Source organism: Perca fluviatilis, chromosome 13 (assembly GCF_010015445.1).
Source record: "Perca fluviatilis chromosome 13, GENO_Pfluv_1.0, whole genome shotgun sequence".
NCBI lineage: Eukaryota > Metazoa > Chordata > Actinopteri > Perciformes > Percidae > Perca > Perca fluviatilis.
Window position 1 is genome coordinate 21,796,231 of NC_053124.1, and position 27,469 is coordinate 21,823,699.

The window sequence follows — 27,469 nt, forward strand, 5'->3', positions numbered from 1 at the left end:
ACCTGAGAGGAGTATTTATTTTGATAAACAGTAGTAGGACATATTCGGCATTTAGAATTGGAATCATCAAAAGAAAAGTTTCATAAAAGACGTATAGGCCTAATCAAAAATGTAATCAAGTAACCATTGACAATCTAACTTAACCTTTTCAACTGTAATATAGTTAAATTACATGAAATACCTTTATAATATATTGTATAATTTAGTAAATTGTAGCCTAGTTATTTTTTGTGTACCGTATTGCTGTGGCGGGTCCGCCCACCACCGTCTGCACGAGGGTTCAGCGTCCACACCACGGTTGACTCACACTGCCCAGCAGTCAGGGCGGCGCCTGACTATAAAATCTCTGCTGCACTTCTTCCCGACCTCTGAACATTCCCACCTCTCCTCTGCCGACCACGTCCCAGCCCTGCACGGTAAGAACTAATCCTATACTGCTCTTGTCTAACTGTTGGGATATTCCTAAACCCTGTAACGGCTGCAAGTAGCCTACAGCCGGTTAATGTGGATAAGGAATGTGTGGGATTCATTACTTTATCTGCCAATCAAGGCTTTTCCTTTATGGATAAGCATGTCGGTGGTTAATCTTTTTTTTATAAATAGTCTTTGTTACAGAATTCATGTAATTTCCTATGTTGTTAATATTTGTGTTTACATTCTTTGGAAAGTTACTGTATTCATACGATTGTCTTTTTTCTAACTTTTGAACTCACATTTGGCAGCTATTTAAGAATGATAAGATTCATATGTTTGGCTTAATAGCACTCACTAAAAAAACTACGACTTATTTTCTACAGTTTATGACATTTTACTGGATACTCTCTTTCTTGTGTTGTAACGCAGTTGAGTCCATACATAGGTACACTAAGGGTGTGGTTGGACTGTGGGCATGTACACACATGTAGTCTGCAGCTATAGGGTCCCCTCTCATTTGCTGCACCAAGTTGGTTATCTGCACATATTTCCTTCATCCAGCTGAAAATTTCCATTCCCTCCTCACACAATTAACACACACCCCCTGTTTTTCCTCCCACTTCTCCTTTTTAACTGTTTCAACTCTCCAACAACAGTGTTCAGAATGGTTGAAGTTTCTGATTGTTTTTCCATCTGTTTTTTTCTAACAACCTAATAACAGACCTCTCACTTCTCATGAGGCAAGGCGTGGCAAGGCAGCTTTAATTGTATAGCACATTTCAGCAACAGGACAATTCAAAGTGCTTTACATAAAACATTAAAGAGCAGTTAAGAACAATCACAAAATACGAGAATAAAAGTTACAGTGCAGTTTAAGAACAACAACTATTTAAAGAAAGGCAGCATTAAAATGAGTATTACTCATCAGTGCTAAGGGCGTTAGAACAAAGAGAAAAGTGTTGCTACCCCATTATTAGGCTACATCAAATCTCCCTAAAAATACAATGGAACTAACCTTGCAGAACCGAGTCTGAAATGTATTTCACCCAAGACATGGAATTATTTCTCTGCAAGATCCTCTGATGGAGCTCAGTCTCACTCAGAAATAGCAGATTGTTGATATGTCAATGCAGCTTTTTTTACTTGCAAAAAAAGGCTACTGTTTGAACTCCCCCATGCCCTTTAAACTCCTTAGATAAGCTCATCAGTAGAACATACTTGACGACAAAACAAAACAAGGTTTTATCATTAGTCTTTTCTAAGTTCTCTGAGGTCTTGTTTTAAAATTGTTCAATGAAGCTGAACTCTATGCTGTCATCGATCACGTTCAGCAAGTTCTTCTCTATTTGAACTTTGTTTTCCAGTCTAAACACACCTCAGCAACCATGCCTTCAGAACTGGAAACAGCCATGGAGTCACTTATCAAGGTGTTCCACCGGTACGCCTCTAGGGACGGTCGGAGCGGCACACTCAGCCGGCGAGAGCTTAGAGAGTTGATGGAGAACGAGCTGTCTAACTTCCTCCAGGTGAGAAGGGACCAACACATAAAATGCATAATCACACTGTCTAGAATTTTAACATGTTCATCATTGTACTCCTTATCACATAGTACGGTATAACTCAAAGTTTTCCTTGTCGATGCCCCCCCTCTCCCCTTCTTTAACCCAGTCTCAGAAGGACCCTGCCGCTGTAGACAAAATCATGAAGGACCTGGACACCAACGGTGATGGCCAGGTGGACTTTGAGGAGTTTGTTTCTCTGGTTGTTGGACTTTCCATTGCCTGTGAACAGTGCTATCAGATGCACATGAAGAAGATGGGGAAGAAGTAAACGACAAAAGAGAGGAGAAAAACCGAAAAGCATTTTAAGTTTTGTAAAGTTTGTTCATGAAATACATTGAAGAATTTCAAACCTGTTGTGTCTGGTGGTTATTGTATGTGTACATTACTGTATATTTAGGCACTGGTGTTTGCCTGCAGGTTGTCATACTTTTTCATCATTTATATAAAAAGTATTCCCCAAATCATTGCTATTTCCCAGCTATTACTCAGTGCTTATTGTTATTATTATTATTATGAGCCCAGAAGAAGCTCATTCCAGAGATCACAGTGTACTGACTCCCTTGGCAACTCTTCCAGCATACTAGAGGTGTGATGCTGTAATTCCCACCTGTAATTTATGCTTCCCTGCATGTGAATGCACAAAAGAACCTCTCCCACTAAGGTTCATAAAGTCCTCCTTATCGCTGCTCTGAGGAATCTGCAGAATGTTCCAGTCATGAACACACCTCTCTGTGAAGCTGATGTTGCAACGCTGATGATGCATTAATGAAGAGATAAACAAAGTGATAGGGTGCTTTGTAACTGAATAAAGTATATTGCATTTTAGTCAATTTGATTTTACTGAGCAAGACAAGAAATGTGGAGGGCCTGAATCACGGGGCACAGTGACTCAGTACACCACTGTTTCCATCATATTCCTTACATTGTGTTTCATGTCTGGTGGAACTTGGACGTCACCAGATAATGAACAGGATAACCACTCCTTCTGACTATTCCCTTTTTTTTGTTGCTCTAGAATGTAGTCTCCAGGCAGCACTTCTTCTCAGGCTATGTGCTGGCACTGACAAGTTCTACCAATCAAATGTTTTAAGTCATAAATGGTTAAGATAAGACTTCTGTAATTCAGGGTTTGGCCCACAGTGGCGGTCAGGGTCTATCTAGTGACGTAGGCAGAACTTTTACTGCCTGGGCAGAGCCAGTCTGGAAGGCGAAACTCAGGGTGAAAAACCCATGAGCGCCCTGCACACATCTCCTTTGGTAGAGCCTTGCCGTGTTCATGGGTTACAGGCACAGGGCAAACACGCAGGTTGTTAGGTTACAATTGTGTTTACACAAGCACCACACCCATGTGAGCCACAGCTGAGTGATTTCCTACTTTGCTGACTCTTTTCTTAATAATATCCCTTTTGTGTAGTTGAGTATGGGGTGCACTAAAATCATATGTATGTTTATCATGTGGCCTTAAACAATACAATCATTATTTGTAAAAAATATCTGAGGTCATATCTGTGAACAGACCTGAGCTTGATTCCTTAGCGAGGACACTTAATACATTTGTCAGTTGGAATGTACCTGCATACTCTTACAGTTTTAAGATTTCTCAACTGATACACAGTGAAGGTGTGTATTGGTTTGACTTCAGCCATTAGCCAACATTCACGAATGCATACCACCCCTTCCTTGGACACACACAGGCAGAACAGCCCCTGTCTGTGAACAATAATTGTTAAACAATAACAGCAATGATCGGAACGTACCAAACCCTTCCAACATCCGGTTTGTAGCTGTTGCCGTGGGAAATGACATCAAACCACTTGGATCTTGTTATAGCTGATGATAAAAAAAAAAAAAGTCAAAGCTTTTCATATCTGTTTTCTCCTTTTTGCTGTCACTTAGATGTGAGACAACGCTTTGCTCTGTAGGGACCTTTGTTCTTTGTCATTCCCCATCTTGTTTTTCCCTCATTTCCTGTTTTCTCTCTGCAATAAAGGCATAAAATGCCCCCACAAATCCAAATAATATAAAAAAAATTAGCAATCTTCTTTTTAGTTTCTGGTCAAATTTTCTGTGGGGTGTCATTGCGGAGAATAATGGCTGCAGTATTTTTTTTTATTCTTGGGTGGATGTTGAATTGAAAAGTGCCGTTGCAGCTAGTGGGGCGTTTGGGGTTTGGTTAGGGAATCGTGTTGTTTGGAGAAAGACACAAGTGAACACTAATGGAAAATATATGCTTTCTTATCAGTGTACTTCTGCTTGACCACTAGATGGCATAAGATTGTAACTGCAATCATAATGTTGGCCATGACTAGTACTGCAAATAGTTTCATATGAATCACAGCTGGATATAATACAGAATGTGGTTTCCATGGATACTCCCTCCCTGTTTTGTATATCTGTGTGAGTAAGATGGGGAAGGAAGAAGACAGGAAAAAGGACAGTGCAATGTAAAAATCTCAGATTGCATTATAAATTCAGCTGCAGAGTGCATTAATGTTGGTGACAGTGACTTCCAACCTATGATCTGTACTAGACTTTGAGTGAAGTTGTAAATTAGAGACCTAAACAATTGTACCCTGACCAAAGAGGAGAGACAGGAAAAGACCTTTGATATCTAACTCTATGTCATGCAACAGACCTCACGCATATTGAAACAAACATACACATAGACTTGCCACAGTGCTAATTTTTATGTCTCTGATTTCTGGTCTCTGCAGAATGACTCATGAGCTTCAGGGACATGACTGTGAGTCACGGCCTGCACCACAAAATTGCAAGGAAGAGAGGACCCACTCAGGACCATAACAATCCACCCTCAGTGAGTCACTGTGCCCAAATGTTTTCATTTTGGAATTATGCACATCTCAAACAATTAAATAAAAATAGAAAAAAACAATTATATACACAAAGAAATTAGTTAGTACAATATACAATTAAAGTGTTCTCTGATGCTTGGATAGAAAATACAATCCATATTTAACTTAGAACATACCTTGCTGCTCATTGCTTTGGTCTCTGATTTTCAAGAAGGGCATTGCAGCCAATGTCTCGTCACAATTGGTCTTTATCATTAGAAAAGTCAGAAAAATAATCAAAATGTATTTAGGGGTGTGTTGCACAGAAGCATACAAACACGTAAACTCAAACAAAGAAGGGGATGTGGAATTATGATTCAAAATGCAAGTGCACAAATTTGTAATGATTAAAGTTAGTTTTGTCTTTGGGGGAAGAAAAAGATGACTTAAAACTTCTCAAAACAGCTCTTTCTCTTTTGACCCCACAAACAAGAGTCTTGAGTGGTTTGTTTTTGCAAGGGTCTATGCTCAAGTCTATTACACATTTGTGGATTTTCTTTAAAATGGTTTAACAAAAGTGACCTCTAAATGGAGCAGCTGTATGTGACTACACCATTACAAAAAGTGATTCAGTTCACATAGTAATTACTGTCCCTCCATTCATCAACTAGCAAAACATCTTCAATGAACAAGAGAAATGCAAATAAGAATCCAGTTTGGGATGTTTCCCCAAAGTCCATTTCTTAAACAATTAATACTAACCGTTCTTTTAAGAGTCATATTTGTCATAGAAACACAAGTGAATTAAAAGCAAACATAAAATCCCACATGTCTTTAATACATTGCATCAAAGAGTGAAAAAAAAACTTTTTAAAGACTGTTACATGACTAACTTGGCTTAAATTATACTGTAGCTGTAACAGCCATGAAGTAGTACAAAACATCCCCTTTTGCTTTGAAAAACAGGCTTAAACATACACATGCTGTCTACAGTCTTCCCAGCAATAGTTACAGGTTCAAATGCAATCCTGAGATCATAACATTAGAAAGATCTTTTAAAAAATCTCTTCTGAATGCAAACATGCACGACACTCATCCAACTGTAAAACATTGTTCACATGAAGTGTGAAAGGGCTCACAGCAAACTCCTTAACAACCAGCATGAATAATCATCAGCTGTTAGTTGATGAATTTCTAAGCAACAACAATAAATCCAGTGTTTCTTAAAGAATAACTTGGGAAATTAAAAAGTATCAAGCCACGAGGGGAGAAGTGGGAGTGGTTGGAGATGAAAGGAGTGTTATGGAGGGAGGGATAACGGGTGTGGTGGTATATAAAGCATCTTTTGCATCCTTTTCCATCACTACAGCCAGTGACTTTCACTCTCCAATCTCCTTAAATCTCTGCAAATCAGCTTTGGTGAGTAGAAAATTCTTCTTAGGAAATTCTTCTTTGAGTGTTATTTGTATGAAATACAATTGCAGTTACCAAGTTAGCAGCTCTGTGTGCATTTTGTGTTTTTGAGCTTGTCTTCACTTGCAAAAGACATTCCTCATTTTGCTCCGCTGACAGTTATTTGACTAACTTTTGCCTAGAATGTCCTTTTACTGATGCATTGTACATTTAGAAGTTAGCATCAAGCTTTCTATCTTGTGTAAAATTCAAACCAAATTATACATCGGAACAGTAATATGGTATCTGTTATGTGCTAGACTCCTCCACAATTCCCATCAGTTTACAAACCCTCTGCTGCCACAATTTCCTCAGCTTACCACACCCCAGAGAAGGAGCAGCACCACGTGAGTCAGAATGTAACTAGAATGGACTCTCTTGGGTTCATAGAGTAAGTGGAAAAAAAACACTTTTCACGCATACAGCATTAAGAGAATAGAGGTCATACATCAGGGACTTTTTTTTTTTTTTGCTTCTTTACCTAGTTCAGTTGAGTTACCTGGAGAGATTAATTAAGCCGTTGCCTTGACAATGTATCACTCAGCAGAGACCGTGCGTTAGCAGCTGATGACAAAATAAGACTGGCGTTTCCCCAGTCGAACCCTAGGGTTTATTTTTATCCAGCTTGACGGAAAACCCAGAGAAAAACAGCTCTTAATAAATAAAATTAGAATTCATTCTTTTGATTTGTCTATGTAATTACACTACATATCAATGAATTAGCCACTTAAACTGTGGGAGGAGTCAAAAAAACTATTGGCCAACACTGGAACAATAGTGAAGCAGATTTGGATGTCAGATTTTAAGGACTACGCCTTTTCCCTTTCCTCCCCCTGCAACCATTCCGTTAAATTGTGGAGAAAAAGGCTATCCTTTGTTAACTTACAAATTTGACCACAATGACACACTATCCATTATAGTGCATGTCAGTGAAAGTTAACAGACTTTGCCTCTAGATGGAGTCATAGCAGCATTAAATGAGAGCATCATCCTTAAGCAACTTCTAGCCATCTGAAGATGTAGAAGGAAAATACTGGGCCAATCTGACCTGAACCCGTGCCACCCTGACCATACCATGCCAACACAGGGACATGAGGAAAAATTCCATGTTCCATATTTAACTTTATTCTTTCTGTCCCTTTGAACCAGCTATCATCATGTCTGATGTCCAGAAGGCTATGACCCTCCTCATTGAGTCTTTCAGCAAATATGCTGGCAAGGAGGGTGACAATCAGACCCTGAGTAAGGCAGAGCTGAAAGAACTGCTTCAGAATGAATTTGGAGATCTGCTGGGGGTGAGTGACCTCTGACCTCTCTCTATCTCAGTCCTGCACAACCCACAGGATGCACACTGGCTTACTGTACATGCGTGCTGGGGTGCATTGTATGGAAAGGATGGTGAATGCGCTTGGTAGAATTTGTGTATCGTCCCAGCCTGTAGTACTTTCCGGCCGTGCACATGCCCAGTGACAATTCTTCAACACTTTTCTCACTTGCAGAAAGCCAATGACAAAGCAGCAGTGGACCACATCTTCAAGAGCCTGGACGCAAACCAGGACAACAGTGTGGACTTCAACGAGTTTGTCAGCATGGTCAGCTGCCTCACTGTGATGTGTCACCAGTACTTCCACCAATCAGCCAAAAAATAGGGATCCAAGCACCACCTTGGGGCCAGCAAAGAGATAGAGATCCCATGAAAGCTGAAATAAATATACTATTTACTAAAAGATCTTGAAGTCACAAAACTATATATTGTAATGCACAATGAAATAAACTTCTTTCTTTGAAACACTTGACTTGTGCACTTGATATGTTACTGAATGGTCAACAATATTTGTGACAATATTGGATAGTTGCACAGACGTGCAGCTCCATAGTCTAAGTAAGCTTATGATACTTGCCCAAAACACTTGAAGTGGTTAAGTTTTGTTGACACTAAGCTTTCACACCTTAAAAGCTACTGTGACCAGTAGCTTATGGTGGCTAATGTTAGCAATCTTTGGATGTTAAATGTTGTTGTATAAGCTAACTTTATGACTATTCTCTACTTGTTCAACTAATATGTTAACAATCTCAAACAATACTACACAGGTGGGGTTAATTCACTAAACACGCTTTTTTTGCAAAATGCGTTTATGCATGCCAAACAGACAAATAAATATATATATATATATATGTATATATATACATATACATATGTATATATATACATATACATATGTATATATATATATATACATATATATATGTGTATATATATATATATATATATATATATATATGTGTATATATATATATATGTGTATATATATATATATGGGATTAAATCTGATCTGACAGGCTGGAGCTTTTCCATACTGTATGGAGGTCTGCATGTTTCCTGTGAATGCCTCAGTTCCACTGCACAGTCGAAAGACATGCAGCCAGGTTAGATGAACTGAATTACCTTTAGGTATGACTGTGAATGCAGTTGTCTGTATGTGTTAGCCCTGTGAGAGACTGGCCTGAGAGACCTGACCTGGTTACCAGGGTAACCAGTCTCTCACTTGCATGTCAGAATAGGCTGAATTGATGAGAGGATGTAGAAAGTAGAAAAAGTGGATGAATAGCATAGTTAAACTTCCCAACTACATGTGGATTACCAGTAAGTTCTCTGGTTATACGTTTTCAAGTAAAATGAATAAGAGCTTTGAATTGAGTATTTTCCATGGCATTGGTATTAGCCTACTTTAAAAAGATGTTTGATTACTGATTTAAATTAGTTTATTTTACTGTACACTTTTGTCCTTTCCGCTTCTTTAATCAACATACATTTTTAGACTCTAGTCCATGATCAATATTGGTGATGTGTGTCACTAAAGCAGGGAAAAGCTTTCGCAACAATATTCTTTTAACGCCATTTTGAAAATTAGTACTCATGTAACTTGAGGGGTGACAACCTGCAAGTTTTCATTCCAAACAAACACTGCAGCTGGTGACTTCACAGCTTACTTCTCCCTCTATGTTCTAAAATTAGTAATCAGCACCTCTATTGCACATGATTGCCTGTCCCTGATGGATTATGCAAGATAATATGAAACACAGCACAATATATCACTGTTTGGCATCAGTATTTAAACTGTGTCACAAGGCAGCAAATCAGTGAGTGAGAAATTAAATATTCGAGAGAGGGAGGGGGGGGACAGGATATCTAAAGGAACTTGAAAAGAGCCACCTCCACTATAAAAAAATGTATATGATGAATTGCTACTCTCCTTTAGGTGAAGACCCCCAGTGACCCTGGATAAGTGTTAGAAAGACACACAGCATTTTCTGGTATTAAAAGCTTGCTTTAAAGGGAATGGACTTGTTTTATTGTTTAAAAGTACTTTAGACAGACCCCCAGTCAGATAATGTTCAAATAAATATCTATATTTTCTATGATCTCTTACTTTCACTGAGAGAGAAATGGTAACGTAAGCTAAAAAGGAACTTACAACAAATCAATAAATCTCTTCTTCATATTTATTTTGTTACTGTCATATTAAATAACTTAGCATTGAAAGATGAGAGTAAAACAGACCAGACATTTGCCATGCTGATGGCATTACAATGCGCAGAAATATTGTAATATTGTATGTAGTGATTCTGTGTCGGCCCTTGCAAGCATAAAGCAAGGTACAGCCAGAAGTTATTATGATCTTCTTTATGAAGTTTTGTTTAAAAATTTGAGAATGGTTAGACATGGGAAAAATATAAAAATATAACGTACATGTGGGTCCCCGCGCATTCCGGTATTTCCACAGAAATGAGAAAGCAGACATGTCAATATTAAATTATCAAAATCAGAGGGAGGAAAAGGCATAGTGTGGAGAAAAGTAACTCAACAATGGCAACAGCTTGGGGATAACACAATAAAAGGGAGACATTTACACTCAATCCAAAAAGGAGAAGGCCTATGTATGTTATAAGGGGAACAAATGTATGTTATAAGGGGAACAAAAACAGAAAGAGCAAGTAACAGAAAGCAGGCTGAGAATTGGACACAGCAACCTTAACAGCACACATCACATTGTATGGATCATTGTGAGGTAGGCTACCAGAAACGTTAGAGCATGCTTGCAGGAAAGATATATCAGAGAAAAGGGACATGTGTGAAGAAAGGAAACTATTTGGGATAAGAGGAGCAGGAGAAGCATACTGGATTGTGGGCAAGACAGAAGATGCTTCCTAATGAGAACAGGACTGATGAGAATGAGATGAAAATCTGACATACTGGACACTGAAGGACTAAACTAACTCCAGAAGATGGCAGTAGTGCAACATTAAGGATGCAAGCTGCCCTTAAAACCCAAAGAAGAAGAACAGACCGCGACGCCTCCGGGAGGTCACGTTGTCAGGCCGTTGTCTCGTGACGCTACAGAGGGGCGGGTTTGGTTATCAACAACATAGTCTGTCTGTGGAGCTAACGTTACCGAGGAACAGAGCTCAAGTGTTGTTTTGAATTGACGATAAGACACCGACTGAAAGGGGGCTAGGGCCTGTGGATAAGATGGCGGATGTAGGAGACGATGAAACTCGGTCGACTCTCCCTTCGGCATCCCGTAACGGTCCGGTTGTCGGTTCGTCTGCGGGCACCGCGGGCCAGAACGCAGCTAGCATAATGGTAACGTCAGGTCCGCGGACGGTGAGAATCGTCAAGTCGGAGTCTGGCTACGGTTTCAACGTTCGCGGTCAAGTTAGCGAAGGAGGACAGCTTCGGAGCATCAACGGGGAACTGTACGCTCCTCTTCAGCATGTCAGCGCTGTTTTGCCCGGAGGTGCGGCAGACCGAGCTGGGATAGCAAAGGGTGACAGGATCCTGGAGGTGTAAGTCTGCTTCTATCCGTTCAGTATAGTCAGGTAGTTAGCAAGTAGGCTAGCTACCCTTAGCCCGTGTTCATCCAATTCCAAGCATGTGTTAACATTAGCTATTTTCAAGGTATAATGCTACGTGACCTGTCTTTTATGACAACAAACGTAGCTAGCTAACTGCCTTTTCCCCTTCAGTTTACGGGTTAATACGTAAACGAAACATTTAGAGCTGTAGCTAGCTAATGTTAGCTACACCAAGCTCACGCTAGTGAGTTAAGTAGAAAGGTAACCAGCTTACATAAATTGGACAACAGGCTGTGCATGTTGATTAGCTTTAGCTAGCGTCTTGTTTAGCTAGCCCTTTGCGCAGTGACTGCTTCAGCATGGCTGGTTGGACAACATTAAATGACAGCCTTGTTGACATTGTATTGTCATATACATAATAGTAGGAATGTGTATGTTGACCCTGCCCGAAGACGGTGGATCTGTGTGTGTGTGCGCGTGTGCGTCTTGTCTTGCTTGTCAGACTATCCTTCACAACAGGCATTTTGTTTACATGGGAAAGTTGTAGGTGCTTTCCAAGAAATAAAATCTTAACATAAAGAAATACCATTTCATTTCTATGGTGTTATCTTTTGTTTTGCCCGTTGTCCCTATCCGTGTACTGGATTGGCTTTGATATGCATGCCTTAATCCTGGAGACACCTTGCAGTGTTTTTTGTTTGGTCAAACACTTTCTGTTTGTGTGCCAGGAAAAGTCAGGCAAAGTAACTGTCAGTCTTTAACTAGAGGAGATTTGTTAAAATTCTATTTTTATATATATATACCAATACTTACAATATCCTAAAGAGAAAGCACAGCCTTTTTCAGGTCATATTTGCAGACAGTTATTTTTCTAAGAATGTCAGTCTCCATGACTAAACTAAACTATTGATTCTCCCACCATGGTTGTAAGTCTTGGCCTTAGTAAAGGGCAAATGCTGGAAATCGTAAAAGGAACGACTTTAAATGTTATAGGTGAATAATGATGTACTGTCCTACAGATAGGCTATGTGTTTCTTAGAAGACATTTTTTATGTGTCCATGCTATATGCTTTAACATCAGGATATGAGCAGTGAAAATATGTTCATGTATTACTGTGACTTGACTATAGGTTAAATTTAGAAAAAGGGAGAAGAGAAACAAGGAACACTGGTCTACTTCTACTTGCTGAGGCATCAAAAACAATTCACCCAACCTGTGTTTTCTGCATTTTAATTGCTAAATCTCTTTCTGGTCATATGACAGGACCAGCATTTATCATGTGACTTATTAACCAGCTTGAGCATTTTGCAAAAACTCTAAAGAATCCTCCAGTTAAGTATGTCATATGTCAGCATTTTACTAGTCTTATGAACAAGGATAGGGAACAATGCTGCTTTGCTGGTGGTAATAACCAGCTAACTTGTGTTATTTCATGACTCTACTAGTGCCTGACTATAGTTTGTGTTTTTAATAGTCACCTTTTAGAAAGAAATTCAATTAAAAAAAATGAACTTGCTGTGCTCTTGTATATGTACAGGAGAAAATAATGGGAGAAGTGTTGCCTTGGTGATAGGCTATTAGTGGATTAATGTCTTATTAATGAACTATTATCAGTTTTGATTATTGGTTTTCACAATTGAGATTCTCCTATTTTTTGAAAAAAGTTAATGATTGATAAAATAATTAATAATCTGGGAACATACTCAATATCTCGTAATTTCAGCCAACAAAATGTGAAGAGCTGCTTGCTTTTAGCTTTTTGCACTAGTTCATACTAATGTTTTTGTTTTTGTTTTTTACTGTTCGTCAGACATCACTTAGGCTATGGTAAATAAATTCAGAGTGCAATCTTTTATAGACTAAATATTTCATCAAAACATATTCGCTACACATTCACTTAGCCTAATTCACGTATTTCCAACACCCTTTGTTGCTGGTGATCAGCAACTGACACCTTTCTGGCAGGCATTGCTTTGCTTCTGTTTTGTCTAATAAGAGTATGATGTGATCATGTTGAGACCAAAAACTTCTCCTTCGATCTTCATCTTTTTGGTCACCTCCAACCCCCACTTTTGCTGTCCAGTTGAACAACTCAGAGGAATGCCGTCATGTCTATCTCTATTCCCATTATAAAACAGCTTTCCATCTCCCATTGTTGACTTTATTTTTCACTACCCTCTCTTTATCTGTTTGACTTATTCCCGCTTTGATCTATTATGCCATACAGATATACATTCATAAGCAATAGACCTTGCATGAAGTGGACCGACCAAGCTTGCACTCTTTCTTGCTCCCTCCTCTCCTGTGTCTGTCCCGCTGTTTCTCATAGGAAGATTAGCAGAGACACCTGATGCTGGTGCCATCTGGCCTCAGCAAAACCAAATTGGGAGGTGTCTTAAGGCTCCAAATGAAAGGGAGACATTCAAGCTGACCTGGTTACTTAGCACTCCCAACGTTGTATATATCAGTGGAGGACAGCATGCGTTGACATTACCACACACCATAAAAATGAAAGAGATGCACATTTGCAGCATTAGTAGAATATTATATAATTATGCCATCCAGATCTGAGATGAGTGTGTTGTTATTATTATAGTTAGTTATTTTGCGACATGACCAATCCACATAAAATACATTTTCTTTACCCAAGGAATTATAAAATTCAGTGTTTATTTCAGTTATATTCAGTCACAGACGTTCGACAACTGCCTCAGCTATTTGTGGCCTTGTGTTACCTTTCATAAAAATTATAACTTGCTGGGTTTTAAATGTGGGGAAAAGAGAGCACCAGTATTGGATTGGTATCTGACATTGAGAGATGCTCTGAGTTGAGGTATTGGAATTGGTATCAGGAGAGAAATAGTTGGATTGGTGCATCCCTAATTATTATTTTCATCAGAGATGCATTTTGAAATATTTTAAAAAGCTGCTTCAGTATACACGCTACACTAAATCTTACACTAATTTCACACCATAGCCCCACAGTAAAGGTGTAGTCAAGCCCCGCTCTGGTTGTTGTGTGTAGAGTGTTGAATTATCTGCCATGTTGAAACATAAATTGATTATGAGGGGAATAAACGGTAGGAAAGGAGCATTTTTAAAACTCTTTGCTGACTTTCTTTCTGTCTCTCCCTCCCTTCTTCCTCCACACTTTTTTCCTGCTCTGACTTTCCCTCCAGTAATGGGGTGAGTGTGGAAGGTGCCACCCATAAGCAGGTGGTGGACCTGATTCGTGCAGGGGAGAAGGAGCTGGTTCTGGCTGTGCTGTCTGTTCCAGCTCAGGAGGCTGATGGATTGGAAGGAGGAGAAGATGTCCAACCCAACTATGACTACAGTGACAAACAAGCAGTGCCCATTTCCATTCCCACATACAAACATGTAGAGCAGCACTCCGAGAGGTTTGTGGTGAGTATTGATTCGACACATTACCTTAACCCTTCTTTTCCTAAACAGGCTCTTGTGGCTGCCCCTTTTTTCCTATGGCAGTATTGAAAAAAACTTGTAATTCTTGATTGTAAACATCTGTTTCTTCTACTCTAATGCACTACTGTCTGTCTGTCCTGTCTTTGTCTCAATGACCATAGGTGTACAACGTGTACATGTCCGGTAGACAACTGTGCTCAAAGCGCTACCGGGAGTTTGCCATCCTGCACCAGAACCTTAAGAGGGAGTTTTCCAACTTCAACTTCCCAAAGCTTCCTGGTAAATGGCCCTTCTCCCTGTCTGAACAGCAGCTGGATGCTCGCCGTAGAGGACTGGAGGAATATCTTGAGCGAGGTAGGCTGATATGGAAAGGTCACTGGCGTTTAAACCCAATTGTGTGTTGATTTTTAACATGGGCAACAACAACATGTTTTCTGTTACCAATCCACATGCTGTTCGGGAAGAATTACAGCTCCATTTTTTTAAAGCCTGATATTTAAATACGAAAAGCTGTTTAGACCCATTAAATTCCACAATAGCCATACAAAGGAAAAAAAGAAATGATTTAACGTATACATGCAGAAATCATGTAGTTAGGATTGAAATTAGGCCGAACTCTGGCTGTGATCGATTTTCCACCGTACATGGAAATACTGTAAATCTGAGTAAAGGATACAGACAAAGTGACATTTGGCTATCCTTTGTTTATTTGATTTACTTTGACCTCCCCCTCTTTCTCTCCATCTGTCTCTCTATTTGTCTCTAGTTTGCTCTGTGCGGGTGATTGGGGAAAGTGACATCATGCAGGAGTTTCTCTCTGAATCAGATGAGGTATGCATATCATTTATTATTCGATATGAACAGTACTAGATTTGGATCTAGCTATTTCTATGTGAATTTTGATTCTGAGCTTTGAAAAGTTGTAGTGCTGAGTTTGAGCTTTGAGTCTATTTCAAAACTTTCTCAGATGTACAACTTTTGTCTTGTAAGCCAGGGAATATGCAGAGCACCACAGTACCCTCTGAGGTTTAAGGGCATTTTCAAACATCTTCATAAATTTACCTTTTTAGGGTATTTGCACATAACTGATCCCCATGTGTTTCATATGAAAATGTTCAGAACAAACTCAGCTTTCTTTATAGTGACACACAATCTGTCCCAGAGCAATGTGTAAAGAGACAATTTTGCGCTAAAGCTGCAACGTTGACATTCGCTTTTTGAAATTCCCTCAAATCCCTTTTGAAAAGAAACCTTAACTAATGATGTGTTGTACAAATTGTTTCTGTGCTTGAAATGAGTTTACCAAAGTCTTTAGGTCATATATTATTAAAATAGTAAATAAATGTCAAAACAAAACATCGTTTGGACGCACCGGTGCGTCTTTCGTCCTCAGAGGGTTAAACTATGCTTACTGAAATTCAGTCTTTCATTTGAGCTTTTAGATTGTAGGGTTAAGGATGTATGTATCTGATATTATGTATCTGATTTTGAACCTATTCAGGAGGATTGTTGTGGATTTTAAACTTGTGATGAAGTTATGAATATATCTATTCAACCTCCTCTAAAAAAGTTGGCTATTTCCTGTAAACAAGCATCAGCGGTTGACTTTAATTGCTTTAATGTAGCTGGCTGCCCATCATGTCTCCTAGCATGGTGTTTAAACATGAGAGCCTAAACAGTTAATTGCATTTACTTTCTAGTGTTTTGAGGAATGGCAGCATCAGAGACAAAAGCAATAATAGTAAATTAATCCAGCACTTAAAGAAACACAAATAGGAGTATTAGGACTTCAAACAAATATAAATTATGGTTAAGTCTTGTTTGTCTGTTTTTTTTTTTTTTTTTAATCCAGAAGTATTTACCAGTAATTCAGAACAGACCCATGCATGCACACTCATACAAGCAGGTGCACACCCTTGTTAATCCACACACATTGCTTTGCTGTGCAGAACTACAATGGAGTGACAGATGTAGAACTGCGGATAGCCCTGCCAGACAAGACCACCATCTCTGTTAGAGTCCGCAAGAACAGCACCACAGACCAGGTGTACCAGGTAAGACAGGATCTGATGTGATGATGCTATTATACACTTATATTGTAAATATTATTGCTCCATTGTTTGGACATCTGAATTGGACTTTGTATGCTCTTTTGTATTCTTAACTAAAATAATGACACTGAGGATTGCAAAATCAAATTATGTCTACGAGTAAATGTATGATATTCTATAAGTGTAGAACGGATGTTTACATGGAAAGAAAAATTACTAATGCAGACACTTTATAAAAAATAAACTTTCATTGTGCAAGAGAAATTTTCAAACAATGTTTTTCTTACATAACTGACTCTGTATTGCTCTTCCTGTAGGCATTAGTGATAAAGGTTGGAATGGACAGTATTATGGCGAGCTACTTTGCCCTTTTTGAAGTCATCAACCACTCGTTCGGTAAGAACTGTATGTATATTTGATGTTTGAGTGTTTCAAAGGAAAATTCGTAGAGCGTTTTTACATATTCTTAGCTTATTTAATTTAAAAGCCCTCTCTGGGTGACTTCATCTCATGATGACCACTTTTCTAAATAAAGACCTGTATCATCCCACTGGTGAGTTTAGTTCATTGGGCCTAGGGGTATGTACATTTTTGGACAGCAAGAGCAGGTCATTTGGTACAGGCTAGAATAAATTATTTTCTAGTGGATAAACAGACACCCCCCTTTTTTTCATCCCTCTCCTTGTTTCTGTTATTTGTTGCAGTGCGGAAGCTGGCGCCTAATGAGTTTCCACACAAGCTCTATGTGCAGAATTACACCTCGGCAGTGCCGGGGACTTGCTTGGCGCTCCGCAAATGGTTGTTCAGCTTCCAGGAGGAGGAGTTGCTAAGAGACAACCCGCTGGCACTGCACTACTGCTTTCACCAGGTGATAATAATTGAATCCCACTTTCCACTGAGTTAAGGGAACTCAACACAAAATTTGGTCTTCTGTTTTTTTTTATTTAAGAGTTTATATACTCCTTTCTGGGTTGAAACATGTTGGAGGTTTCAGCATTTTTGGTCATGGAGAATTTCTGCCATAATGGGGAAAACTTACTGTATTACTGTACTCTTTACTCTTAACTGCTTATATTTGTCTCTAGGGCTGGGTATTGTCACATTAAAAAATTTCGAAGTGATTTTGATAACGGTTCCTGAACGATTATTTTTCTATTCCATTCCAACATTACACATTATGGCACACATCTTTTTATTTATTTTTCAGCTCCTACTACGTGAGCCCCGTCTCTGTGCGTAGCATTGTGTTTTTACTGCGTGTCTCTGCAACGTGTAACGTTAGACAGCCAATCACAAGCATTATTTGATCTTGTTAGAATCATGCTGCATGCTTATTGGCTCACTGACTGATGAGATTTACTCCTCATGTATTGAAATTTGGTATTGAATGACGAGACATTTTTCGATACTAAGGAGGAAATTCGGTCAGTGCCGAAAAAGTACTGAATTGGGTACCCAGCCCTACTGGTCTCAGAATCTTCCAGTTTGGCTAGACATTTGGCTTTTCACATACAGGTTCACTCATCCAGAGTCAAGGCATACTTATTTTATCCAGCTTTACTAGTCATTAAACACAATATGATTATATAGCATCTTATGACAGCCAATGTAGACACTAAACATGCTTTGACATTATAACAAGCAAAATATGGCCTAGTGGAAGCTGCTGGGATATATAAAAAATGTTAAGCTACCACCAATCAGGAAGTCCTATAAATGACATCCTGAGAAACGAATATGTCTAGGCTCTGAAATGCCACCATTTATGTACTTAATCGGGAAACCAGAGAACCATGATACTCTACAAGAAAGAAAAACTTTCCCACAATTTTTGAAGAATAAAGTGTGAATAAAGTGGAAAAAACATTCCTCCTCTAAAAATAATCATAGCAGCAGCCTACAGGCTGTCCGCTGACCAATAAAGGTCACTACCTGAAGCATATTAGGCATGTGAGGTTCAGCAGTCACCCATTACAGCATTTTCTACTAGTAAAGTCAGCAAAAACGCTCGCTATAAAGCTCTGTAAAGCCAAGGGGAGCTGCAGATTCAGAGGATAATTCTCTGTAGGTGCATCCCTATGAGCAACCCCTTTTTAAAATGTAATTTGATACATTGTTATTATAGAAATATTGATTAAAGCCATTTTATTGAAATGTACACAATACTTTTTTGTTGTCATTGGTTGAACTTGGTTACTTGAGGCAGAGTATCTTCTTGCTACATGTTGTTTATGGATAATCCTTTTAGTGTAGTGAACTCAAATAATAAATGGTGTTGTATGTCTTCCTACCCCCTAAACCCCTCTATCCATCCCTGTCTGTCTAGGCGTTGGAAGATGTGAAGAAGGGATTCATAAAAACAGAGGACAAATCCTACCAGCTGCAGAAGCTGGCAGAGCAGCGCAAGATGGCCACGGTCAGTCCTACAGACCACTCTTTGTTCAGGGAGGGGATTGGGATGACTGCACTTTTTGCCTGCTGACCAGAGCCATCACCAAAACGTTACCAAATAGAAATGGAAAGAAAAGTCAAAAAACCTTTCACACAGAATACAGTCCCCTGTGGTATAAACAGAGATAAACCTATTAGTTCATATTTATGTTTGTTAAATATTAACTGAAAGTGGCACATGTGAGGGCTTCTGTGTCTAAATTTAAACTACTTTCACAGCTATCTAGCCATGCCAGCCCTAATATAGCCAGCATTTCATATTAAAATAGGCTGCGCCATACAACGAAAACAACAACATTTGCTTTCAGGTGAACAAAATTACTTGTAGGAACTTGTAAAAATAACAGTATTTGGGTAAAAGTGAAATATTGGTTGTGTACATCCTTACTTGTATCTTGTAAAAAGTCTGTATTTGCATAAAAGAGACACAGGGGGCGCCCGGATAGCTCAGTTGGTAGAGTGGGCGCCCATATACAGTATAGAGGTTTACTCCTCGATGCAGCAGGCTCAGGTTTGACTCCGACTTGCTGCATGTCATTCCCCCCTCTCTCTCCCCTTTCATGTCTTCAGCTGTCCTGTCAAATAAAGGCCTAAAAATGCCCCTAAAAGTAATCTTAAAAAAAAAGAGACACAGGAATGTGAATGGAGCAATATTGCAATGTAGAAAATAAGTGGTCCAAATTCAGACTCAAACTGAACATTACTGCATTAATTATTCTGTTACAAACTGAAAAGTTATACTTGTACATTAAGTCAGTTTTCACTGCTTAACAGTTGCCTTTTTGTAAACTGTGTGCTCTCCTACCTTAGAATATGTCCACTCACTGCTCCATCCGTCTAAATGCATTAACAAGAAAAATGTCTTAAAGTAGCAGTATCACATCACCATAGTTGGGGAACTCTGGTCATAGCCCAAACTGCTTGTTAACTGGGGTTTTAGAGTAATTGCACTAAGGAAAGAAAGGAAACCTAATCTTATTTAGATTGCCGTAACATGCTTACTTACAGTGTAAGTGACTGATGTGTGTGCTCTATAATACTCTTAGTACCTGAGTCTGTTGCGGACATGTGAAGGCTACAATGAGGTGGCGTTCCCCCACTGCTCCTGTGACTCCAGGAGGAAGGGACATGTCATCACAGCTATCAGCATCCATCACTTCAAGCTGCACGCTTGTACCGAGGACGGAACGCTGGAGGTGAGTGTTTGTCTTTGTTAGTTTGATAAAGAAAAGCAACGTTTTAATGCAACATAGTTGTTGTTGTTTTTTTTCATTTTGTGAAAATATGTATTGTCTTACATTATTGTATAAAACAATTTGGGCTTAAACGTATATAATACAATTCTGTATTGTCCTAAATAGAGTTCAGAGATACTAAATTGTGAATTAAACCAATGTTATGCTAAATATTTTTATATGCAAGGTGCTTACCTACTGTTAACTCTGTTCCTCAGAACCAGGTGATAGCTTTTGAGTGGGCGGAGATGCAGCGCTGGGACACTGATGAGGAAGGGATGGCTTTCTGCTTTGAATACGCCAGAGGAGAGAAGAAACCTCGCTGGGTCAAGATCTTCACTCCATATGTGAGTGTGCACATACCGTCACTACTGTTTGACATGTTTTGCAGTTGTTTTTTTTTAAATTGTGTTTATGTTTTTATTTATTAATTTCTCTGGAAATTGCAGTTTTAGAGTGACCTATGTTGTGATTTTAATTATATATAAGTAGTATAAAGCAAAGACCTGTCACTGTGACTTTGCTGGCTGATTGTGCTATGTTGGAAGGCTGACTCACAGTTCTGTTTGCTTTTTTCTCCCAGTTTAACTACATGCATGAGTGCTTTGAGCGGGTCTTTTGTGAGCTGAAGTGGAGGAAACAGGTAAGGACCACTCCTTTCCTCTTCCCTTGTGGGAAGAACATGACTCCATTCCAAGTTTGATATTCTAAATTTGTCTTTTTTTTTTTTTTTTTTTACAAATACAAGATGTTTCCTTCAGGCTTTTGTTTAAAATTGTTAATTTTATATTTATTGTGTATTGATTTATTTGCTGTCAGGTTGAGGAAGAGGCATCTGACAAAGACAACAAAAACTGCAGTAACAATGGTAAGCAGCAGAATTTATTTTCCTTAATACCGTCGCTAAAGCAAAGCACCAACACTGAAGAGTAGCTAGATTTTATCTAGGCCAATTCATAAAAAAACTGTACTGGTACTGAGTGGTACTTTGAATAACCGCACCCATCCAGCTCCACGAATTATGCAAAAATTCCTGACAAAAACTTAAAGGGCAAGGGCAGGAAGAGGATTTCAACTATGCTCTGTGTATTGAAGGCACAATATATATGTGAAGGGTTTACTAGTTGATAAGTAACTTTAGTTCAGTGACTATAAATCACACCCAGCCCTAAAATGGTGCTTTCAGATATGCTTGTGTTTTTTTATCTCTCTTGTGCAGCTTCTATTGCATTATAATGAACTGAAAAAAGTCAAGGGGAAGCTAAAAAGCAGAGAAAAGGCTGCATTTTATACACACTTTACCAGAGCTTCAAAATGTACTTAACTAACGATGTACTTACTAATCAGATTACTGTGAGAACACTGATGTATTTGGGCATACAGTGAGCAAAAGTCTTCAGAACAGACACATGTATGAACATGTGACTCGCTATCAGGGCCATCTCCAAGAGAGCCAGACATGAAAGGGAAGTTGAAGCTATTTGTCCCATGTGACACAGCACAAGACCAGCAATACAAGTGTGTGGACAAGCAACTGCAAGGCATGTTGATGAGCGAGCAACCTTTGGAGTTCAAATACAGATAATGAACAGCTGAGGACTGAGAAGGTTGAGGACATCCAGATATAAGACGGGACTTCTGTATGTAGAATCATAATTTCAAGCACAGTAGAAGTTCAGGGAAGTTTCTTAGTGACTGTGACTGTTGCTGAGACACTGGCCAATGTGTGTTGTGTTTTGGCAGCATTTTCATAAATCGCATGCAATAAAAAGCCCTATCATTCCGACTCTGACTTCCCTGAACCATCTCTCTGTGTTCCAGAGTATCTGCCTCCCCTGGAGACGCAGCAGAAGGGATGGCGCCACCTAGGGGGGGAGATTGCAACTTCCTAAAATAATTTGTCATCACTCGAACTAGAACTGGTCCACTTGCATCATCACAGCCACCCCACAGAGCGCCTATCGACAAACACAAGACTGAGTGAAAGACTGGGGCCATCCATGCCCCGAAAACAAACTGGAAGTGACCAATTTGGGAAATTGGAATGGCCGCACTTAACCGACCCCAGGAATACACACAGAAAGAAGAGCAATGAAGGAAAATAAACAAAAGCCAACTTCTATGTCATTTACTAGATCTCCATAGCGTGTCTGTTGTCGTCCTCCATGCATCCGCCCTGGTATGTGGCAGGACACGAGCAAATTTCTCGCCACTGGTTGAGATGTAACACATACGTACGGTGTGTGACTCGTCAGGGTCACCACAGCGCTGTGGCACCATTTGCATAAAGGGAGCAACTCGATGAACCGCCCCTTGATGAGAGAGCTGACATGTGGGACAGGATTGTCCAACTGGATCGGCTCGGTCCAAAGCCTTGAGGGTAGCCCTCCTTTGCTGGAATGAGCTGAGATGGTGGAGATGAAAATAAGGGAGGGATACAGAAAAAACGGGGGTTTCACTTCTTTAACAGTTAGTGATAAAGAAAGAAGGCTAAATCATGCTTTACACCGATGATGGACATTAACACAAAAATGATGTTTTCTATTTGTAAAGTAAGAAGTATTCTGTCCTTGTCGGAAAACATAGGCGACACAAATGTAACTAACTGAAAAAGGATCTGCGGGGGATGGTTCATAATTATATGTTTTAACAATCTTCTGATAAAATATAGATTAATATAAGAGCTATAATAATTGGTTTCTTGATCTAACACAACGAAACACTAACTGAATTGCATATAAATGGCTCTAAAATTGTAACCTTTTTTTTTTGGTCTAACCCACACTATTTTAGAACGACGTCTGTTGGCAGTCATGATGTCAGTATGCACAGTTATCCCGCTCGCAAGTGATTTATTGTGGTGATATTGTGGTGATTTTGCAGAGCTTGTAAGTTGAGAGGAAGAGGCGTTCTCATTCTCAGCTCTATGCAGGGATGATCTCTTGAACAAAAAGTTGATGGGCCAAGTGTTTTTGAAATGGCACAGCTTCTGACAGACAGATTGTGAATATAAAGACAGTATAAAGTTTTGTCCATTGAGGTGCAGTTTTCTGAACAGGCAACAGAGAGCAGCAGAGTGTAAGACAGATTTAGTCATAGGATTTGAGCAGAAATAGATATCTTCTAAGAGCTTCTTAAAGAGTGATCCCTCGGGCTCTGTAACTCACCCAAAAGTATCACTCCTCTGCAGTTTGTCCATTAACCACGTCAGGAGGACAGATGGTGTGTGTGTGTGTGTGTGTGTGTGTGTGTGTGTGTGTGTGTTGTGCAGAGAGTAGATGGTGCATAAAGTTGTGTGACTGCAACCACAACAATCTGCACACATAGCAATGCAAGCAGTGGTCTGCCTCTTACTGCACCTAAATTGGGACAGTATTAGTTGTGCGTATGTGTATGCACATGACATATTATATGACAGTTTTACAATGTACACAGATTTTTTGTGTTTTAGAGCAGCATTTCAGTTTTTTCACACAAAGATAACATAATGTTTTTTTCTCTGTGTAGATGTTCAGTTTAATTTGAACATTTTGTCTCACTTTCAGTGTGTAGAAAGCAGGTTTACATGCTGACAAATTCTTTTGAATGGAGACGATGTGCATAAATGTATTGATTTCTCTTGAATGCAATAGTTTTGTTTATGCCACTAATGGCAAGTAGTATATCTCGGTGATTCTTTACTGACTCATTCTTGAGCTTCACTCGCTGTCTGACAGCGGCTAAAATCCAGAAACTGAGAGTTTTTTATTCACACTGACTGTAAGAGCAAAAGTTCAAGTTCCACTTCAGTTATTTTAGATATTTTTTCTTACAGTTGAGCTTAGCTTTTGGTTCAATAAAATGTTTAATTCATGCCTAGGTTTAGTCATAATTTGAATTCAGTCAGATACCTTGGAGCATTCTTGTTAATGTGTGTATATGTGCCGTTTGTGTGTGCGTATGTCCTCTATGTTTATCATTGACATTGCTGATAAGCTTTTAGGCTCTTATTGGACGTGTCTGATGAGCTGTCGGTGTGAGAGCCAGCAAATGAGGATGGGATTTTGTATCTGGATGACAGCAGAGACACCAGACAGATGGAGACAAATGGGAGGTGTCTCCTATTGTCTAGCTAACATTCACAGCCGCTCACATGCTTTTTCAGCATAGAACACACACACCCACACATTCCTGTCTCTCTGCTTCTCTGTTTATAGTTTGACAAAATGGTTAAGTGCAACATTTCAAAATATTTTGTTATTTGTCACCCAGTTGTTGCCTCTGTGGACAGGCCTCAGTTATACAACAGCCTAAAGCAATACATATGTGTGTTTTACACACACACACACACACACAACACAGCAGATAGCTGAATTGTGAAAGAAACTGCAATGTGCAGATTGCTGGATGGTCATTTTGACAGCCAGAGTAATAGCCAATTTAGAGATGGATGACATAAGAATTGGAGCTGTTCAACCATGATGATGATTTTCTTTTCTTTATAAGATGTAGAGGGAGAGACATACAGAGCTGGTGGGACCGTGTGTCGTGGCATTTCTGTCCTCTGCTCATACTCTCCAGGTTGGTCTCCCGTCATCACAGGGGGGTGCGGTTGCCGTGGCAGCACCACGTTGGCTCAACACGCTCAGTGCAGCCTCTGTTCCTTTTATTCCTGTCAGCCAACTGACTCACTCCTCCCAATAATGTATTCAAAGCAGTGTTTTTTGTGTTTGATGTTTGTTCTCTGTCCCTGTGGCTCATGCTGCTGTGAATAGGCTTTTAGAAAGCTGCTGTTTTTTTTTGTATATTTTTGTGTTTCGGTTTGTCTTGTGTGCGCCAGGTGCCATTTTTCTGCTCAGTCACAGCCAGGTGCACGTACTGTCAGTTGTCCTCCGTTTCTGCCATCAGTGAGATAAATGTCAATGTAACAGTGTTTGGGTGAAAGCAGCGAGATAACAGGAATGTTAAAAAGCACGTCTTTATATGGTGGGCCCGTGTTTGTTCGTCAGTGTACGCTGTGCTGTAGGCCACCTGTGTTTGTGTTTGAGATGCTGGACAGCCTTGGCTTCTAATTGAATTGAGTATTTACAAAAAGATGATTGAATTCCACACAGGACTTAACAGATAAAAGAATGTTGGATGGTGCAGCAAACATGGTGGCAGTAGAACAGAAGGTTTGTGTTCATCACAAACGGCACTGAAAAGCTTGTCTGAACGATGCTGTTGCTATGGTAACATCAGTTTTCAGAATCTCGTGCCATATCAGCGCTGATTTCCATCACATTATTCGGTGGCAGATATTCTGTAAGATGTTTTCTGTTAGTTCGAAATTCTACGGCATTTCAGGCAGAGTCCAGTTTTTTCGAAGCGGCATTTATGAGGCCGCTCAGTCAGTCTCTTTCCTTTTGACACTGTTCGTTAAGTCAGAGCCGCTACGTTTGTCTCATCATTAACGCTTTTGTGTAGACTTGATGTTTGTCGACCTTTAGAACACACATCTGGCTCGGAGGGCATTGGCTGCTGGCTTTCCCATTTCAGCTGACAGGTCCTACCTATGAATAATAAAGGGTGGATGTAAGTGCAGTTTTACAAAATTGCTAGCCTTTTGTGTTATTAATTTATGTTCATTGTTTTGAAACATGGCTTTTCCATGGAAAGTAGGCAGTGACATTAATTAAAAGCCTTGTTTGTCTGTGTTCAGCATAACCTGTAAATAGTAATAGAATATCTCTTGGACAAAATGCACTCTTGTTTCTCCAACTCAAAACTTTTATTTATTTAAACAGAAATTATAACGATTGGGGAAATGATAGTGTACAACTGTAGAGCCACTGTTGATCATTAATTTTGTCTGTTAGGAACGGCTGTATGGAGGATTAGCTAACTACACAATGAAACAAGGTGTTTAAAATAGGGGAAGCATCTAAAACATCAGTTAACACCTGATGCAGAACTATGCTTCAAAATGGAGAGTTTTATATCTAAAAAATAATAATAAACACACATGAAGGTTAACTAACCAATAAAAGAAAAAGGAAAAACGATTTGAAAATGTGTAGAGTAATAAATTGTAACAATATTTTAAATAAAGTTATATATTGGGAACAAAAGCTGTCTGTCTGAGCTTATTTACTCTCTCCAGGACATAAAATGAACCGTGGACTCTTTCTTTATGTTGGCAGTAATCTGAATTAAGCTTGCAGGAGTCTTTTTACCAGCTGTTAAATGATAAAGCAGTTGAGTTGTGGTTATCAATGTATGGATTCTCTTCCTTTTTAGTGGGAACTGGCCAATGTCTTCTTCTAAAGACAAAGTGATAAAGCAACAGCAGTGCTCATCTGGGACCAATTAACTTCTTGAATGGAAAAAAAACCAAGCGAGTGCACCTAATAAGTTTTTAATGTCTTTTACATTTGAATTGGTCAAAAATGTTACAGCCATGCTGAACAAATTGCTTTTAATTAGTGTTTCTTTTGTGAGCTGCCAAGCAAGATGATGGCAGAATCTCATTTAATGCACTTCATTCAGTCTCAAGGTTTACTTTACCCGCCTCGCATTTAGAGAGAAAAGTAATTTGTGCATGTGTGGGAGGCTTTTATGCAAATGTAGTTCATATTGAATTACTGATGATAAATGATAAATTCAGAGCTAAATGTTTGTCACAGAATGACTGAGTTAAGGGACTGAAGCTAATTTGACAGGGATTTCAGTTTTTCTCAACATGTGTAACTGCAGTTTACAGCATGCTGGAAGAGAACTGACAAGGAACAGATGTGACCGTTTGCTGGCAGGAAACATTCCTTATCCCCATTTCTGTAGCTTAAAGGAGTTTTGAATTGAAAAGTACAATGTTACTACTTTTTTGGAGCTAAACCAATGACAGAACAGACCAAAGAGACTGTGCTTGATTAAAAGATATCTAATTTACAGTATGAACAGCAGTGCTTTGCTGCACTGCTTGTCTTCATAGTATACTGTCCACTCTTTTATTTAAAAATGCACATTTCCGGCCTGAAAACAGCCCCAGGTCTGCAGGAAAGGGAGAAGTGCTGTACAGTACATAACGGGTCCCATGGCAGGGAGCGCAGCCACTAATAAAAGGTCCACAGGCATATTATTCTGGCAGAGCAACGGGAACAGTGACATTTTGATGGTCACATGCTGCACAGATCTTTATGCCGGTCACTATGCTCAACAGGAGCTGTTGCAGTCTGTGAGGAGTTAGGTAGGGAAGCTAAGGTGAGGCATTATT

The 27,469-nt window shown here is 39.4% G+C and overlaps 2 protein-coding genes across 2 annotated transcripts; both read left to right on the forward strand.

Annotated features, from left to right (window-relative positions):
* The first annotated feature begins 283 nt into the window (after positions 1-283).
* On the forward strand, positions 284-8,014 carry s100a10a (S100 calcium binding protein A10a). The gene is made up of 6 exons (XM_039820928.1): positions 284-416; positions 1,779-1,940; positions 2,083-2,242; positions 6,503-6,571; positions 7,370-7,515; positions 7,720-8,014. Exons 2-6 carry the CDS (start codon positions 1,800-1,802, stop codon positions 7,867-7,869), a joined length of 666 nt encoding a protein of 221 aa, XP_039676862.1. The 5' UTR covers positions 284-416; positions 1,779-1,799; the 3' UTR covers positions 7,870-8,014.
* Positions 8,015-10,591: 2,577 nt separating this feature from the next.
* On the forward strand, positions 10,592-26,327 carry snx27a (sorting nexin 27a). Its single transcript, XM_039820137.1, has 13 exons — positions 10,592-11,068; positions 14,258-14,483; positions 14,663-14,855; positions 15,268-15,332; positions 16,451-16,555; positions 16,870-16,948; positions 17,257-17,420; positions 18,879-18,968; positions 20,050-20,199; positions 20,457-20,585; positions 20,822-20,881; positions 21,058-21,106; positions 22,060-26,327. Exons 1-13 carry the CDS (start codon positions 10,752-10,754, stop codon positions 22,128-22,130), a joined length of 1,698 nt encoding a protein of 565 aa, XP_039676071.1. The 5' UTR covers positions 10,592-10,751; the 3' UTR covers positions 22,131-26,327.
* The last annotated feature ends 1,142 nt before the right edge of the window (positions 26,328-27,469 follow it).

Coding starts and splice junctions, on each gene's coding strand:
- s100a10a (XM_039820928.1), top strand. CDS start 1,800: ATGCCTTCAGAACTGGAAACAGCCATGGAGTCACTTATCAAGGTGTTC. Junction 2,243..6,502: donor GAAGAAGATGGGGAAGAAGT/AAACGACAAAAG, acceptor AATTCCCATCAG/TTTACAAACCCTCTGCTGCC. Junction 6,572..7,369: donor GAAGGAGCAGCACCACGTGA/GTCAGAATGTAA, acceptor CCTTTGAACCAG/CTATCATCATGTCTGATGTC.
- snx27a (XM_039820137.1), top strand. CDS start 10,752: ATGGCGGATGTAGGAGACGATGAAACTCGGTCGACTCTCCCTTCGGCA. Junction 15,333..16,450: donor TTCTCTCTGAATCAGATGAG/GTATGCATATCA, acceptor TTTGCTGTGCAG/AACTACAATGGAGTGACAGA. Junction 20,882..21,057: donor AGCTGAAGTGGAGGAAACAG/GTAAGGACCACT, acceptor ATTTGCTGTCAG/GTTGAGGAAGAGGCATCTGA.